The 18,521-nt window shown below is 49.6% G+C and overlaps 1 protein-coding gene across 5 annotated transcripts in view; it reads right to left on the reverse strand.

Annotated features, from left to right (window-relative positions):
- The window catches only part of LOC111846760 (ADAMTS-like protein 3), a 70,154-nt gene extending 51,969 nt beyond the window's left edge, over positions 1-18,185 (reverse strand). Inside the window, exons 1-3 of one of the 5 annotated variants that reach the window (XM_023817307.2) lie at positions 17,948-18,185; positions 14,879-14,991; positions 8,526-8,657 (exon numbers count right to left, since the gene is read on the reverse strand). In XM_023817307.2, coding sequence (XP_023673075.2) covers positions 8,526-8,657; positions 14,879-14,953 — 207 coding nt within the window. In that variant the 5' untranslated portion in view covers positions 14,954-14,991; positions 17,948-18,185. Of the gene's footprint in view, positions 1-8,525; positions 8,658-14,878; positions 14,992-16,730; positions 16,982-17,920 lie in introns of those variants that run through there. The other 4 variants (XM_023817306.2, XM_023817305.2, XM_023817308.2 and 1 more) reach the window with 4 other exon arrangements.
- Positions 18,186-18,521: the final 336 nt, after the last annotated feature.

An 18,521-nucleotide genomic window follows, 5' to 3' on the forward strand; every position in this document is an offset into this window, starting at 1 on the left:
CACCATGTCCTCCCTCTGAGTCTCAGACAGCACTCAGCCACCATGTCCTCCCTCTGAGTCTCAGCCCAGCACTCAGCCACCATGTCCTCCCTCTGAGTCTCAGACAGCACTCAGCCACCATGTCCTCCCTCTGAGTCTCAGCCCAGCACTCAGCCACCATGTCCTCCCTCTGAGTCTCAGACAGCACTCAGCCACCATGTCCTCCCTCTGAGTCTCAGACAGCACTCAGCCACCATGTCCTCCCTCTGAGTCTCAGACAGCACTCAGCCACCATGTCCTCCCTCTGAGTCTCAGACAGCACTCAGCCACCATGTCCTCCCTCTGAGTCTCAGACAAGAGGGACAAGGGGACCTTGTCATAGTGAAGAGAGAAAAATGCCCAGCAGGAAGTTTCAGATAAACAATGTCAACATGTTGTAAATCAAGTACTAAATGTAAATGAATGGCGCACAGCATCCTACACTAGCGATACCTTCCTAGAGGTTTAAAAAACTGAAAAATAGATTTCAAAATGCAACATTACTAAAAGCCTGTGCCCCTCCCCCCCCCCAACTCCCACCCAAAACGTGTTGTCATTTCCAGGTAGAGGGTTTCACTGAAATTCAACTGGCAGTTTCGTGATTCTTACAGCAATTCAACCTGACGGGACAGTGGGGGACCAGCACAAGCTTTGTGCAAACTGTCTGGGATCATCCTGATTTTTGATAGCCCTGAAAGGATGTGAAATTCTAGAAACATCTCTTTGTTTAAAGCTTTCCACAGAGTATTCCGGATTTCCCAGAGCATGCTCCGGAACTTTGTGCATGGCTCCACTAGGCTTCGGACCTGAAATCTCAGCAGCCGGGCACAAGTGTTCATTAGGCCTTTACGCGTTTGTGCCCAACCCCTGTTGCCCCCACCCTTTACCTCAGTAACCCTTCAACAGAACCATCCCCACCCAGCCGGACTCAAGCCTGAAATTTTGCTCTCTTGGCTTCAGACGAAGCCCCCAGCTGTTCATTTATCGTCTTGGAAACAAACGATCCCAGTACAAAAGTGAAAAATCTCCCAATAATTTAAGATGTTTCAACCTGAACCCCAAGTCGGGGGCAGGCTGCCTTGAAACGGTTGGCTCTCTCCCCCTCTCTCCGCTTCCCACAACGGTCTCTAAGCAGATGTTCCTGTGAGCCATGTGGTCGAGATGTCCGCCCTCCTTCTCAGCAGATACCGCAAGTCTCACAGAGACCGGGACACGCCGACCTTTACAATCTCGTCACCCAGAGAGCCACGATCCGGGGTTGGCTCTGCTACTGTGACCCGGGACACCTCAGCAAAAGAATACCCAGGTCTCGGCAAACGCAAAAACGTCGGGTACGCGAGTCCGCTGAATGAAACGGCGTCCGGGTTCACAGGGTCACCGCTGAAGGAGACACCTCCCTACATTCAGGAACAGGACAAAGACACCCAGGACGCAAGGTTTCTAATTACCGCCATCCTTGATCTCAAGTTCCACTTGGGCTGCGTTCGACAAACAGCTTTGGATTAAAGCACAGGCGGCCCCCCCCCCCCCCCCCGATTCACAAGTGGGGCTTTTCCACCATTCCTCAATGTAAGGTATTGTTCGGCGGCTCCGGAGAGAAGCTCGAGAGTCAGGCTTTGCCAAACACGGGTGAGCGGAGGCCACTTTAATCTCAAGCTGCTCCTGCTAGGGGGGGAAGTGGGTAATGAGATTCTCCTGCAATTTCATGAGTAGCTCCAGTTTACATGCATGTTTTCTCATTTCATTCTGTCAATGAAATCACCAGGAAAGGAAATGAGCGGCAGAAAATGGGTGGAAGGAATGAAAGTGATTAACACTAAGCAGATACACGTACCCCCCCCCCCCCAAATGCTCTCATGGCTAAAGATAGCGACTGGAAAGCTAAAGCAGAGAGGTCACTGCAGTTACACAGGTAATCCACCTAAGCCGCTGTAAATGAAACTCTGCAACTGGTGCCGAAATCGCGAGCGACCGCTACAGAAGGGACTTGGATCACGAAGCCCCGTAACCATGGTAACGTGAAGGAGCACCGGTCAGCGGCCCCTGGGGAGAACGGCCAGGTTGTGTTCCAGGCCTTTCCAAAAAGCTCTCTGATGCCCCCACCCCCATTCTAGAGAGCGGGGCGGTGGGCAGAGAGCGAGTCGCCGATGAATGAGACGGGGACAACGGCCGCCCACTTTAGCCAGCGGCCAGGATGCAAGAAGCTGCCGCCCGCATTCTTCAGGCTATTCATAGCAGGGACAATGTGACCCAGAGAGGTACCCCCCCCCCCCCCCCCCGCTCTGTCAAACGTTTACAGTTTAAAATGGAGCAAAGCCTTCCGTCTTTCCCTCCCCAAATCTCACACCTGCATGCCGAAGGGAAGAACAGCAGTGGAACTCAAAACTGCGGGGCCACCTAACGAGTAACAGTTGATTTATCACCCAAAGGGCAACAGTCCCAGTGTCCACAGAGTAAATAGGATAAGAAGAGATCTGGGCCTCAAGGCAAGTCAGACAGCCGGCGTTCAAGGAGACAGAAAGAGCAGGCGGCTCAGACAGTTACTACGCCGTAAAAATTGGCATGTTGCTTTACTCACTCATAAAAACATCGACCGGCACACGCACTGCGGTGCAGCCATGGCCCACTGTCCGAAATGCTGAGCGTAGCCGCCTGAAGCAAACTGCTTGTAACATTTTTGGGGCCGAATTCGCACCCGAGGCATTCTCTGGTCCGCCAGCCTTCCAGGGACCCCGTGCCGTGTGACCGCCTGGCCCTCTGGCTCCGCCTCTTCTGCGAAGATGTCAGAGTGATTTATGGGAGCTCAGCGTGGAGGTTTGAATAAGGAATGTCTGCTTGACAGGGAGTGTTTACCCTCGGCGAGCCATCCTCCTGTCTGCAGGTCACGGTCACGGACAGGCCACACAGCGCCCCCTACCTGATCTAACCTGCTGTGATCTCCGTCCCTTCCATGGCAGCTGGGGGATTCCATCTGCCTGAGAAGTCCAATTGGTTTCTCTTCATTTCTCTGGAAGCCTAGACTTGTGTACATCTCAGGCCTCCTTTAAAACAGGAATGTGGAACTTTCCAGTCTGGCGAGAGCTGGTCCTGGAACAGATCCTCATGGGAGCCTCATGAAGTTCCACCTCCGGTTCTTCTTTGGCATCCTCCCAGGCTCTCAATCAGAGCATCTCGCGTGTCGGCTGGCCAGATCCATCATAACGCCTCGGGAGGAAGGTGTTTTGGATACCTATCCTCATCTCGGCTCCTTCCCGCTCTTGGGTCAGAAGGAAGCTGCCAGCTCTCACATCTCATTAAGCCAAGTCCTCAGTCGCTGCATTCCTGCTCACCGTTCCCCGTTTTCCCTTCAGTGGCTTCCCTTCACGCTTTGGGTCTTTGGCTTAATTTCCCATCTCCGCCAAGATTCTAAGTCAACTGCTCCACATGCCTTTAAGATGACAACCCAAAATAAATCTCCATCCTATTGTAGCAGCTCCGTGTTTTATTTATTTCAGTCATAACACCTGAGGACAGGCTCTGCTCCTGCTCAGACGTGGTAGAGACCATAAACATGAGCACAGTCTACGTCTGACCTACCCCCCCCCCCCCCCCATCGGCCCTGTCACGCTGGGGGTTGCAGCATCTGCCTTAAAGGGCCACCCCGGCTTTGACGTGGAGCCCATCCCTCAAAGACGACTGACAAACACCAGCCACCTAAGCAAGACCTTTAACCCACAATAACTCCAGGGACTGGCTGACCCTACTTTCTGAAAAATGTAAAGAACAGGGCATGAGACGCAGGGATGCAGAGACGCAGGGACGCAGGGATGCAGGGATCCTGTATTCTTTTCACCAGTGAGGTGCACCTGTGTCTGCACTGCCCCCCCCCCCCCCCCCTGCCCTGGACAGCAAGTCCGTTTACCTGCACATGACCCATCCCCCGCTCAGATGCAGCTGTTATTTGTGTCCACGCCTACCACTCTTCACCTGCGGTGGGATGGATCAGATTCTGAGGGTCAAATGCTGATTTTACTCGCAGTTTGTGTGGACGGCGTCGCCCCCGAGGGGCGGGGCAGGGCATAGCAGCACAGTGCGTTTACCGACTGTCTGATATCTCAAAAGGAAGCAGAACAAGCAAGACTGACCGGACTGGTTCAGACAGGAAGTCAGCTACCGCTCCACCCTGTGCCCCTCCAGTCCCTCCGAAAGCCATTCCCAATCACAGCCAGTTTGGGCCCGGTGTTCCAGCTACACGTTCTCTTCTCCGTGCCGGACAGCTAGTGGAAGGAAGGTTCGACTCTGTATGCATGTTTCTGGACTCACAGGAGGCTAAAACCTGCCATTTTAAGGTTTCTGCCTTGCTGCCAGGGTGAGTCTTGCAGGGAAACATCTTAAAGCGATATACGTGCGTGTAACAGTGTGTGCAACAGACATGTCATCACATTACGTGAGGTTTGATGTTTCACCGGAACATGCCAAGGAAGCTCTAAACCTCACGCACACTTACGACAGAAGGTGATGGATGACAAGGTAAACAAATAAATGCTTAATAAGTCCAGTACAAGGTCCCAAACAAAGCAAGCAAGCGTGGCACGTGCTGACCAACCTGATTACAGAGGAATTCTGGCTCTTACGGTGAAAGGGAGAGGCAGGGAGAGGCAGGGAGAGCATTGAGCGCCCAAGGCATGGAGGGTAAACAGCATCCTCGCACGAAGGCTTGGACAAAGGTAACCAGGCGCATGAAATTCGGAAAAACTAACAGCGGCCATCTTCTGGAAAGGACACCCCAGGTTGGCAGCCAGATGTCAGACATCAGCCTCGGAGGCCACTGGATGACCAAGGTTGCCAAAACGAGAATTCCGTTCAGATTACCACAAGAGCCCAGCTCTGGCCGTGGGCGCTGTGAATCACAGCAGGTGGCATGGTAATTAAGAGTATAAACCAGTAACTCACAAGTAGGATCTTGCTGCTGGATGAGCCAGAAGGATTCCCAGATTCTCCACTAAAATATATCCATGAACAGGTGGTTTCCGTTTGATGTAGGAATCCATGAAACAGCTAAACGTCACTGAAGCAGCTTGGAGATACAGAGCTCATTAGGAGCTGCATCTCGGCACGGAAACGCAGCGTGCAGAGAACAGCAAGGCCGTTAAAAGTGACGGCGTGGCTCGGCAAAACCGCTAATTCCGAGGTTACATCAGGCTAACGAGCTCCTGGAGCACAGGCCCGGCGGCACCCGGCCACGACGGACAGAAAGCAGACCTCCTGTGGTGCTGCAGTCATGTGACCCGACACTGGGCCCCAGGGGCAGTGCGAGCCAGTGCAGGGACCCGCTCTACCTTACCCGTCTCCATTCCAGACTGAGGACATTTGCAATTCAACTCAGTGTATTTTTATATAGCGCCCTTCATAAGAGTGGCCCCAAGGCGTGTCACATGGCTGTGCTGTGATATGTACAAATCCAGGCTTAGCTGCCCCTTAATCTGTTACCTTTATTTCTCTGCTTTCCAGGTACAGAGCTGCATGTTTACATGGGAAGACTGGTTAGGTGTCTGGCTTAGCGCTACAGGTGATACTCAACTTATGAGCACATGCCTGACCACACATGCGGTGTCATACAGCTTCATATCTAATGAAGAAATTAGGGTTAGGCACCTTGCCAGCCATTAGCGATGAGGCAGAAGAAGATCAGGGTCCGTCGCTGAGCCCCGGCTCAATTAAATGCAAACAGCCAGCAGTAAATGTCAAGAACGAACCGTTCCGTCTCCTGTCAGAAACATCAGACTGGAAGCACCTTGAACACTCTGATGTGTCTGGGAGACGACGGCTGCAGCTTGACGGCACGGGAATACGGCCGATCCGCTTTGGGAATCAGACCTGCAGGCTTTGAAGTTTATTTTTAGCCGACTTTTAAAAGAAACCAAATTATGTGAAGAGCGAAATATGATGGGAGCGTAATACCAGATGGGGGCACATAAGGAGGGGAGAGCAGGTTTATGTGGGAGGATCAGCGGGGAACAGAGGGGTGACGAGCCGCCGCACTGGGAAACTGGATACGCTTTGGAGGCTTACAAAGTTTAAGGCTTTAAGGGGGAAAAAGGCCGGCAGAACAATGAAGTTAAGAGGCGGCAAAAACAAAAACAGAAGATTGCAAACGGGAAGAAAACTAGCTTGGGAGCCATTGGGAGCTGGAGATGACATCCGAGTCCTGAGATTCGTATTTTTCCAGGACAGACAACCAGTATCCGTGTTGGTCCTGGAAAATCTTGGACAGGTGGCAACCCTGCTGAGAGCAGTGGTGAACCGGACTTGGTCAAGCGATACCGGATTGTCAGGCTGTGCGACCAGAGCCGGTGCTCACGGCCCTGACAGCCAGCAGGGCGGCGCCCTCTCTGGCACATCGGCTGGCCTGGGACCCGGCAGTGCAGAGACTAGCGTGCGCTCAGAAAGCACAATGCAGCCGGTTGGAGACTTAAGCGCACCGAAGCCTTTCTGCTCGGTGAGGAATCGGAGCCAATCCGCAGCTTTCAGCCGCCTTTAAATACCGGATTTTTCCACATATAGCGGTCAGTACCGTGCCAAATCGTTTATTTCTTCAGATTGACCATCGAAGTATTGGGTTCTGTGGTTCCTGGGTCATAATCAGGCTTCTCTAAAAGTTTGAGGTCCTTGGAGGACTGGAGGGTTCTGTGGAGCAGGAGCAGAACGTGCGTGGAACGTGCCGGGAAAATCCAGGCCACGTGTCTGAGAGAGAACTGAGAGGCGGCCAGATATCAGTCTACGTGATCCATGCAGGTAAAGGCCACTGTTCCGGCTCTGAACCTGCAGATGTCCATTATGATTTTTCAACCAATCACAGACCCTAAAACAAAGCAATAGCTAAAGTCCGCCCATTTTTATCTGATTACACTGGGTTGACAAAGAAGAAAGAGACAGTAGGACAGACTGTTTAGCCGGCAGCACCACCCTGACTTCATGAAAGCCCAGATCAATGGAAGGCTGCAGTTCAGCGCTTGCATCCATCCTTACAGGAACCTCCAGGCTCAGAGGAATGCAGCTAACCTAACCATAAACTAACCATAAACTAACCATAACCTGACCGGATCAAGTGACTTGCTGGACAAAACTCAACCGGGACAAACCCAGGGCAGAATGAAGAGGGCCTGATGCGGATAGATGTGAGACCCTGGGCAGCCGAGCTTGACAGCGCCGCCGGGGACGTGTGACGATTCAGTCCTTACGAGCCACCGAGGTGACAGGCGCCCCGCCCTAGGGTAACCACCCTTTGCTTCCGAAAAGCATTCAGCTCCGTTCTGACTCCCTAAACAGCGGACCAGTGACTCCCCCCTCCGCCTCTCCAGAACAATCCGTCAATGCGGACCCAAAACGACCCGGACAAAACAGTCCCAGTGCTCATCTCAAGCATGTTTCTGAGCCGCCTTTACAAGACGTGCCTGGGCGGGAGTCCGAGGAGGGGTCAAAAGAGGCCAGGAGCTCAAATTAAACACATCCCCGAGTCACCTGCATGGCACGACATCAGTACTGCGGGCCCCTTGGCCCAGCTCGGCCGGCCTCCAAGCGGGGGAGGGGGACCAGATGCTAAAGGAACCTTCTTATAGTTTTGGCTCATGTCCCCCAGGTTTTAACAGTCCAATTTTTATACAGCCCTGACAGTGAACTGCTGACAGACAGAAAGTTTCCCCAAAAATGATGAAATAATTAAAGAGGCAACATTCCACGGATGCAGAGAGATTCCTCAGATCCGGAGCCGTACTGAGACACAGCAACAGAAACATCAGTACGGCGCATCAGCATGACTGGAAAGTCAGGCTCATGACATGCAGGGATGACAAACCCACTTCATTCATTATTGAATCTGTACTTTCATTTCCCACCAATTTAATTCAGTCCTACCCCCTCCCAGGTCAAGCAGACTTCACTGCCCTTGAGTGTTGCTTCTCTTGCCTGCCAGCTATGGGGCATTCTGGGATGCCGTGGGAGGAACACCGCGCGGACTCAGAGACTAAACAGCCAATCACTTCCATCTTCTCATCAACAACGGCAAATCCTGCAGGGAAATCACCATGCTGATCAGAACGGCCCCCGCACAGCGAGAACCGACAACCGGCTCCACTTACCGCGAACTTAAAAGCCCAACGCAAATCAGGTCACTATCAGTCGTTGGCATAAGCAAAAAGAAACCCGAGACCTCGTGCTCACAGCCACTGGCAGCACACTGCGCCGTTTAGGGGCGGGATTACAGGAAGTGGTCTTGCTGATGTAACAGGAAGTGCAAGGTGCTCCATATAATCAGGCATTGTCAGCTGAATATGGGGGCCGTCTCCCATGACCAATAGCGCCACCTTCCTCACAATCAGCATGGCCTGTTCTGACACACCCCCCTCTCCCCACATCCGGACATCAGCGGATATGCTCTTAGTGATGCATCATGTATGCATCATGGGCGTGAGGCATGTGCATCTCTGGGTGTCTAAGAGCCAGCAGGACACGTGACAGGAAGCACTCACCTGGTCGTCATGGCGATAGGTCAGCAAACGTTCTCCGGTCGTGTCCTCCTGAAAACTGCCCTGGGGCGACAGGGCGAACTCAGGCAGGAAGTATGCACTCTCCGATGGGTCTTGGGACTCGTTCTCTGCAGGCTGGGAGAGAGAGAGAGCTTGGTGAGGCGACCGTATGATCAGTCATCAGACTCCCATTTCTGTGCGGAGAGTGACCCCCATGCACTTCCCACACCCACAGCCCACTGAGGAATTACAGGCTACTGCACTCTGCTGCATTTTTGTTTTCAAATGAAAACGATCGCCGTCCACACAGGCCTTTTCACATCGTTCACGATGCCACACTGCTACATCTAAAAGCCACGAGGAGGACAGGACGGGGCATGGTAAAGGGGTGGAAGTTAAATTATATTAAAGTGAAATTAAATGAAATACGTTCATATTTAACTGACGACAAAAGTGTGGAGCAAAAGAGCACATCCGTATGCATGGAGAGGACATTCTTATAATGCTTAATGCATTTTTCTCTGGAGAACTTTCCAATGATAAAGACTTTGGCAAACGCATTTCACTCTACTAATACACGCAGCTCGTAAGCCTCCTTCTGTCAGATAAGAGACTCGCCCACGGACCTATGGCTGAAAAAGCGAGAAACCACCTCATCCCGGGACAATGGCGCCATTGTGTCTTAGCTGTTTGCGAGGCACAGACTCATAAGACTTCCAGCGAAGACTGATTGAGTTCACAGCTTAAGGTGATTTATGAACGTGTGGAGAGTATTAAACCAGAAGATGAGGCTCTTCCTCTCACTCAGCGTGCCGGAGGAGACCGCAGGCAGCCGGCGGAGCAAAAATGTTAATATCGTTAAGGCCGTAACAAACGTGCCCGTGTGGAGGGCCTTGGAAACAAACGACAGGAGCTAAAAATACATAAGATGAGGACTCGTCCCAGCAGCGGTACCACCCTTTAAAGGGCACATGCATGCACACGCTTTTGGGCCTGAAACCTCTGACTGAGCCCTCAGCTCCACAGAAATACCTCTGCTAACAGACAAGCTGATTTACAGCCATGCCGTCAGACTAAAAGCCTGATATTCTTTAATGAATCCTAGCCGTTACGCTCATGCTAAGGGGCCAGTGCTCTTCACTGTCTCACTGGCGGGCCAGTGCCCACCCGTCGCCCTTCACTGTCTCATTGACGGGCCAGTGCCCACCCGTCGCCCTTCACTGTCTCACTGCCGGGCCAGTGCCCACCCATTGCCCTTCACTGTCTCACTGCCGGGCCAGTGCCCACCCGTCGCCCTTCACTGTCTCACTGCCGGGCCAGTTCCCACCCGTCGCCCTTCACTGTCTCACTGCCGGGCCAGTTCCCACCAGTCACCACTCACTGTCACTCTGATGGACTGGGGCCCACCCATCGACTGTCGCTGTTGGGCTGACGCTAACAAGCTAGTATTTACAGAGTGACCTTCAGAGACTCTCTCCCTCTAAACCAGCAACATGGATACCCTAACAGCTAAGCTAACAGAACAGAATAGTGTCACTCGCTGCAACATAGACCAGGTGGGTGCATGCTGACCTTGAGTGCCTGACGCATGCGCGCGCACACACACACACACACACACACACATCCAGTAGACATATCTAATAAGGCTCCCCACTGGCTCTCAATTCACTGGAATCAACAGCAGATACTATAGAAAACAGATGGCAAACAGATGTGCACTTTAAAAAGTTTTGTGCTGTGGGGACATCCCCTAATATTCTGTTTTTTTTTTGGGGGGGGGGGGGGGGCATGCAGGGACACACATTTATGCCAAGCTAAACCCCCTGGTATTTACAGCACAGGAGGCATGGCCCCAGGCACGCTGTGGATCTTCTTTTATTCCCGGCTCTGACAGCTGTGCTTATTCTTCACAACTGCTCAGCAGATTCTTTCAGCTAGGAGACCGAGAGACGTGTCCCGCGAGCCAACACCCTCCGGAGGGCCGTCCTGGTTCTGTGGAGTGGCTCAAAAGGTGCGGCGAATCGAAGCAACGCAAAACGCAGTCTGTCAGCCTCGAGGGCGCCGGGGCACCCAACAGTCAACTCATAGGCTTCGGAAGAGACAAAACGCAAATTTGTCAGGCCTGGGGATGTCAGACGTCCCCACAATCCACACAGGCTTCGCAAGCGATGCGAGGTGCAACCTGTCAGCCTCAATCGAGTTTTCATGCCATGTAAACAGCTATGGCTCTATTTCATAGGTTACATATAAAAGTTTATAATCATCCATAAATTTAGAAATAAACCTGAGAAGGTAAAAGCCTCAAAATACATAGAGAGTAATAACGAGATTACACAGGCTTCAGAAAAGACACCAAACTTCATCCATCGACCTTGGGGACACCAGGAGTCCCCACAATCAGCCTGTGCAATCTGTCAGCCTCCCCCCGAGTGACACGAAGACGTCATCGCTCTCTTACAGAGGCAGAGATCTGGAGATTTATCTTACAGCAAGCAGCTCCACAGCCCTGGAGACACTGAGCGTTACAAAACGGGACAGTGAGGCAAAAACCATAAAGAGACCGAGAGCCACATGGCACCAGTTTCTGCTTAAAATGTAAGTAAAAGGATGACGGGTCAACATGAAAGGTGAAAATCAAAAAGGATCCATCATCATCTAGCATGACCGCAGACTGCCAGGGAGTGGATTCTGTCTAACAGCTGTATGGCCCCTTAAAACATTCTGTATGACACACACACTACCTAATGTGACAAGGACATACAATGTGGCACAATGTATAACTGTACTGTTACTAAGGATTGACAGGCATGACCTTGGAGTGACAGGTGATGTCTTCAGCCAGCTGGCCAATGAGAGGTCTTCGCATAAAGTGTAGTGTCTCTGAACAAGCCCTCACTCCCTCGGCCGCTGGACACGCACTTGTCCACAGACAAACTGGACAACCTCCATAGTCCACAGCACCCTCAGTAAGACAGCTACAAAAACACCCACAATCCCAAGGTCTGTAGCTCTCACAGCCATGTACTGTATATAGTAGTTGAGTATGACTATTTCTGAGTATGTCATCCATAACCAAGAGAAAGTTCAATTATGCAAAAAATGCAGTAACACACCTGATTCCTAAAATCCACAGTCTAATCATGAGTTGATCAGCGTATAAATTCACAGATGTGTATTCGCACAACTCTGAGAAGCCCATAAGAGGCACTCGCATTAAGCTCGTTGGCCGTGGAGCTCGAGATATCAGTCCAAAGCAAGAGATTCTGGCTCCCTAACATTCGACATGTGCACTTCATCAAGCTTTGTTTCAGAATCATTTTGCAGAACTCAGGGGTGCTTCGGTCAAAAGAAACATATTTAAGTGCTACATGGACTTTATTTGTAGAGCTGCAAATACAGGCAGCTCTGCGCGAGGGCCCAGGAAGGGCAGATAAATCATACGCGCAGGATCTGGCCCTGTCAAAGCGTGATAGAGGTTAGGTTCTCAAGAAAGGCAAGGAATTAAAATGACATGTTAATATTTCTTGCTGGAGGCAAAACTTAAAATATGCACTAAAACAGGACAAAGACAACAATGAAATTAATCAAAATTCCAAATGTAATAAAATCACTACTGAATAATCCACACATGCCAAACTCTACAAAAGGAACAAGGAGACAGATAACACATACCTGTAACACATGGTCAAAATTACTTTGTTTCCGATTAAATACTGACGGTTCTCCAGAGGGCTGGAGTTTGCCTTTGAACAGCAGTACAGGCACAGCAAAGATCATGCCCACAGAGAAAGTTGCCATATGGCACATCGACCGCTGGCTCAGAGAGTCCAAAGTCTCAGATTTGCATGATGCTGTGCTGGAAGATGCAATGGCATGAGTTTGCTTCGATGGTTAAATAAGATGCTGGCAGCACCGAGGCGACGAGTCCGTCTTCTAGCCTCATACACGACTTACATAACACTGGAGATGGCTGGCATTCGCTCTGAATCACACAGTTCATCATCAGTCACGAAACAGTCAGTTTCAACTTCCCAGCTGATGGGTTTAGTAAACAAGAGCAGCATCAGGTTACAGCTCATAGAGCCCAAGTTCCCCAGCTGGATGAGCTGTGATCTGCACAACAGTGCACAAGCTTTGCGTGTGTGTGTGTGCGTGCGAGCGGGTTTACCTATCCTTATGGGGACACAATGTCCCCATAACCTGATAAATATCCGTTTTTTTCCCTTATGGGGACCGGTTTCCTGGTCCCCATAAGGGAAAACTCTATTATAAAAATCGGTGACTGCTATGAAAAAACTACAAATGCAAAAACTCTTGTATTTTGTTAGGTTACTTATGGTTATGGTTAGGGCAGGGCAGGGATTAAGGTTGTCATAATTAGCATTAGCATTTTTCCCATTGAAATGAATGAGCGGTCCCCATAAGGATACGTTTACCCTACATGCGTGTGTGTGTGTGTGTGTGTGTGTGTGTGTGCACACGCGCGTGTCCCAACAACAAATTACTCTCAGCAAGAGTATGGCGTCAACGGTTTCAGTCTGTGACTCCTCAGTTCCTATTAAAACTGGCTCAATAATTTACAGGGTTTTACAGGTGAGCTTTTGCTGATGGGGGCTATACGGAGTTTGTTTTTGTTCCCATTTTCAGGGAAATCCACTGTCTGGATAAACCAGTATTAATGGACACAGATCAATATGCCAACATATAAATGATTTTTTCATTTTGGGGAAAAAAAGTCCAAGTGGTTCACATTTCTCGCAGCTTTTAAAGAGGCACCAGTTATGAGATTCCAATTTTAGATTTTATTGGAATACCACAGTAAAACTGGAGGGTTGGTGGGCCATGTCGGTGACGATGCCCAGCAGGACAGGCTAAGCATCCTGAAAGGGGGGGGGGGGGGGCAATCTTACCATATCCAGGCACCCTGTGCTCACAACAGTCGGCTGGTCACGCATGATTGGTCCAATCCATGGAAAAGCCTGTGGTACGAGCTGGCGACTTCCCACCCCGACGTCACAGACAACCCCACCATCCCATCATCACTCGGGTCCAGTTACAGGCATCGCAAACCGCGAGCAATCAGCCACGAGCAAATAGGAAGCCCGTGATCAGAACCGCTCCGACAGAACAGCTTCCCAGCTCCCAAGGCAGGCCGGACCAGACCAGAACACAGAACCACAGGGTCTCAGACACTGTGCCAGAGACTGCCAACAGGGAGAATCATTAATTGTAACCTTCACAGTACCACCGCATATTCAGTAAGGGCCCAATACCGAGATCAGCAGCCCTGACTGGATCTGGATGTGTGACTCAAATCTAATATTTGTTCCCTACAATAAAAGGTCTCTTATTAAGGCCATCCAGCATAGCGATCTGTGACGGTGACAGTGCTGACCCTAGTGAGGACTCCATTCTCCAGGCTTAATAGCTCCTTCCTTGTGTCCACAGCAGCGGTGGCTATGGTTGCTGCGCGTTAGATCGCCATCTTGAGGTCGGAAGCTGGAAGGCAGCACCTTATCACCGGGTGCCGATTCAGGTCCAGGGTGCCCAGAATCCAGCGGCCTTGTACGTCTGCCAGTGCTTCCATTAGAGGCTACAATGAGCGCTGTGTCCGCCCTGAGTCTGGCGGGCCCCTTCTCAGGAACATGCGTCTCCCGTGGACAGGTGACCCCCAACTGCCCTCTCCCCGACCGCAGAACGGCCTGAGAGATACATCGCGTTCCTACTCGTTTTATACCGTTTCATACTTACCCAACTGACTTACAAATCTTTATACACATTTTTATGAATTACATTGTCATTTTTTAAAGAAAAATTCTGTAATGTACTTGGAAACATTCAGTGTAAAAACAAAAACACAGTGCTTTTCATGTAGCTTCAGTTCATAATCAATCCCCTTGACAAGAACAGATGGAATCGTGGGTTTTCTGAAGAAACTGTCTCGACAGACCATGCCTGGAATCTTACATTAACGCTGCAAAAGAACAGGGTGATTTGTTATGCCGTCTCTGAAACTCTAAAATTAATATGAGCTTCGTAACGAGCCAGTATCACTGACATGATCTCCAGGAGGTTGCGAGCCTGATATGTAAATATGATTATTATGAGTACTACGAGTACTGTCAGCGGAAATATGAGTACTGCCAATGAAAAGGTTCAGTCATTAGGGTTTCTTTAGGATGGGGGGGGGGGGGTGTCCATCCCAGGCAGCATAGCAGAGCCACACTGGCGTGCTCAACACCATACCCGTCAAGATCGATTATACAAGGACCCACTGGCCGTTTGTGGTCTGGTGGAATGACACCTAGCCAGTGTGCAGCTGCCTGTGGTGTGAGAGGACCCACAACATTCCCTACCTGTAAGGCAGAAGATAGCAGAGCCAGGGACAGCCAGAGCCCCCAGGGGAAGCCACAGGGTGGGTGGGGTGCCATGTCAGCCTGGCCACTGCGCGCAAGATGTCCTGCGGGGCCTGCAGAAAGAGAGGCTGCGTCAACACCGTGCGGCTCACATCGCCGAAGCAGGGGTGCGAGGACGTGCGAGACCACAACCGGGGATGTGTAAAGATTAACCGAAAGTCACATCCTCAGAGTGTGCTGGCATAGGAATGCCGGACTCTGCATGAGTTCCCACAGCCATGTTAAAAATGACAGGAAACACCAGTGTATTTCTTGCTAAAATTGGAATCAGCAAACCAGCCTCGGCTTGGGCGGTTGTCCTCAGCACGAGGAAGCCGATCAAGTCAAAACAGGTCTGCCAGCGCTGCCTACAAGAGACTTCTGAGGACAAACTTCAAATGTTTATTTTCAATACTCTGCTCAGTATGCACACGGTGCGTCTGCGTAACGCCTTGGCACACACTGCTCTCCCCAAACGGGCCAGCACGGCCAGAACTACCCCCGGCCCCAACCCAGCGCAGTCCTGCTCAGGCAAGTAGACGGTAACAGGCACCAGACTGGTTTGGAACCTGTAGCTGGGAGAAAAATACGGTTGCGTCCCGCATGGGGAGCTGATCTGAGCAAGACACTTAACCTGACGGCTTTAAGAAAATACGTTCATGCGACTTATAAATCATCGGGGCATCTGCTGCAGAAATACACGACTCAGAAGCACAAGGGGGAATTTATGAGGAAAGCAGAGCCGCGGAAGAAGACAGTTCACCAGTAAAACGGGACCGCCGAATATTGATGGCTTTATTAATAATCCAGGCGCACAAATTGCCCGCTGTCGCCACACTATACGATAACGCAATTTACATTTCCATTTCAGACTAATTTACTGGCATTCTGGGTAGGATTATCCAAGCCAAAAATAGACGTGATCATACAAAACATATGCTAGCTGCATTAGTCTTATAATGAGCGCTGAGTGCCATAAGACACTGGCATTTCACCGGCTGGAGCGTTTTTGAAGGAGGACATACCACAGCGCAATCTACAGCGCTGCCCATGCCCAGTGCCTCCTGTAGCCATTCAAATAAGAAAAGATACAGCAACCAAATAAAAGCTGAAATGAACACGGACTGCAGATACAGCACATCGCACTTGTACGACGCAGAACCGCAGTAGGTGCGAATCCAGGCATTGATGCCTCGCCAGAATGGGTTTTTGCGGTATAGACCTATTTAAGTCGCTTTCTGCAACCCTTAATACCCCCAGCCAACGTGAGATCCACGATTACAAGCTATGTTATACGAACGACAGGTAAAAAAATAAAAATAAAGAAAAACGGTTCCAGGTTACATACTACGTACAGTACGTATCATTTACACTGCTGGAGGAGATACGAATCCTTCTGAATTCCATTTAAACACCAAAACGTAAATCATGCTGGTTTTAATCTTTTTCAAAATAAATGTTAATAGAGGAGATACATTCTCGTTACTTTGTAAAACTTGTCAGAACTCGATCATTTTTTAGTTCATTTACTCGCCCGTTTTACAGTTCAATTAAAACAGCGTCATATTAGTAAATGCGGTTATCGATTGGATTGAGTACTTATACACTTGTACATCTTATAGGCTAAACAATATAGAAAATAATTAACATATACCTGCATTTTCACCAATAGATTCAAAAGTTAAATGTAGGCTAATTTAAGGTTAATTGCGATTATCTAGACATAATTATAGCCATAACGTATTTACACTTCGCATGTGAAGTAGCATTTGAAACAAGTTACCCAAATCTTTTACATGAACACCGATCTTACCTTCACTCGAATATCTTCAAAATAAATTTCTGCATTTTTTTTTATTCGGTGGAGATTTAAAATTCCGCAGAAGATCCGAGGTATTAAAGCACAATGCGTGTCTTTTGATAAATGTACACAAACTGAAATTAAATACACGAATCGGCCTTACTGAAATTCAATTTCTAATAACCTGCCGCTCTGCCGCTCGACTGGAAGCTGCATTAGCACTAATGAAACGACCGATGCGATCTGAGGACGCGCTTCACCCTGGTTTATAGAGGGCGCTTCCAGCGGCTGGAGGGGGGGGGGGACTTTGGCTCACACTGCCGGGACACATACGTCGGCCGACAGAAGTGCACGCACCCGATTAACCAATTTCATGATCATCATCTGTATTATTATAAGTTAATTGTGCTACATGGTAGTTATATTATTGTGAATTATAGGCTAATAAACAGCATCAGTCTAAAGGGTTTGTTACAGTATGTGCACATTCACCGTTTTGATTTTTTTAATGCGTAGTGTACCTAATGGAAAACTATATCAAATTTTAGTAATCCTGCATATCCAGCTCAAATCAAGATATCTGTGCTCTGTGGCAACGTACCCTCGCAAAATCTGTCTTTCCAGTGGCTCGCAATCCTAGGCTATACATAAGAGGGAATGAATCAGTACAAAACCGTATCCGGAAAACGTCGGAATGTTAAATGTGAAATACATCGAAACATCTTAAGTATCTCCGGAATTCTTTCAGCAGCCCAACTTCATCCCTATTGCGCACATTTTGTCAGCACCTGTGCGCCTCGGACGGCGAGATCGGAGACGCGGCTCTCAGACGCCGGACTGGGGCTGCCGGCCGCTCGTTTTATTATCAGGTGACGACTGACGCCTGGCACGGGGCGATGGGACGTTAATCACCGCAGGACGCCCCTCCGTGCCCATGGCCCCCTGAATCAGGCGATGCTCCACACCCCTCATAATGTGGGGACACGCCATCCGTTCCTATTAAAATATTATACGTTCATATAACTGTCTAATGTTCATAAAATAAGGTACTTGTAAAAATACCGTATTTTACAGTACGCGCCACGATATTTTTATCAAGAATTGTCGCGTTTCTAGTAATAACCTTTAAAACTTCGTCTTTACGACGCTGGCGTGCAATCCGTGAAATTTCCAGCGCAGACCTGCTTGGTTATGCATCCCACCTGGCGAGGCTCCCCGGCGCAGTTCACCTGCTTCCCAGCCCGGTGCCTTAGAGCAGATCCGTCCTGCAGTCAGTTTGCTTAGAGCTGCTGTGCCTCTCTTTTCACTCCTGCTTATTCTAAGCTGCCCCACCGCCGCCGGGAATTTGCAACAAGTGTTGAGTTCATAAAACGTATTTTCGATTATGGCTATGAACTTTAAAGACGTATAGTTCAGTATCAGAAGTCAGGTTTTGACTGCGGCACGGTCAGCTTGACAGAGCGGCTGACGCTGTGAAGTAATTACGCGTATATAGCTCCCCCTATCGATGCTGCGTGTAACACCACCTGATTCGTGGTTCTTGACCTACGGAAAATCTTTACGATTATTTCACGCATTAACGTCATACTGGAAAAATAACATTTTGTGTTTCAACGTCAGTGTGAATTTGATTTGATATAGGATTAAATATTGTACTGTACATTACAGAACAGTTTAATGTAACCATTTGTTATTAATAATGACAGGTGTGTGTGTGCGTTTCATTTACAAGATACAGATTCAGCAAGTTATCGAAAGTACCTGCTCAATCTATTTTTTACAGAAATAATTGGCTTTATTGAC

The sequence above is a fragment of the Paramormyrops kingsleyae genome, chromosome 13 (genome assembly GCF_048594095.1).
Source record: "Paramormyrops kingsleyae isolate MSU_618 chromosome 13, PKINGS_0.4, whole genome shotgun sequence".
Lineage (NCBI taxonomy): Eukaryota > Metazoa > Chordata > Actinopteri > Osteoglossiformes > Mormyridae > Paramormyrops > Paramormyrops kingsleyae.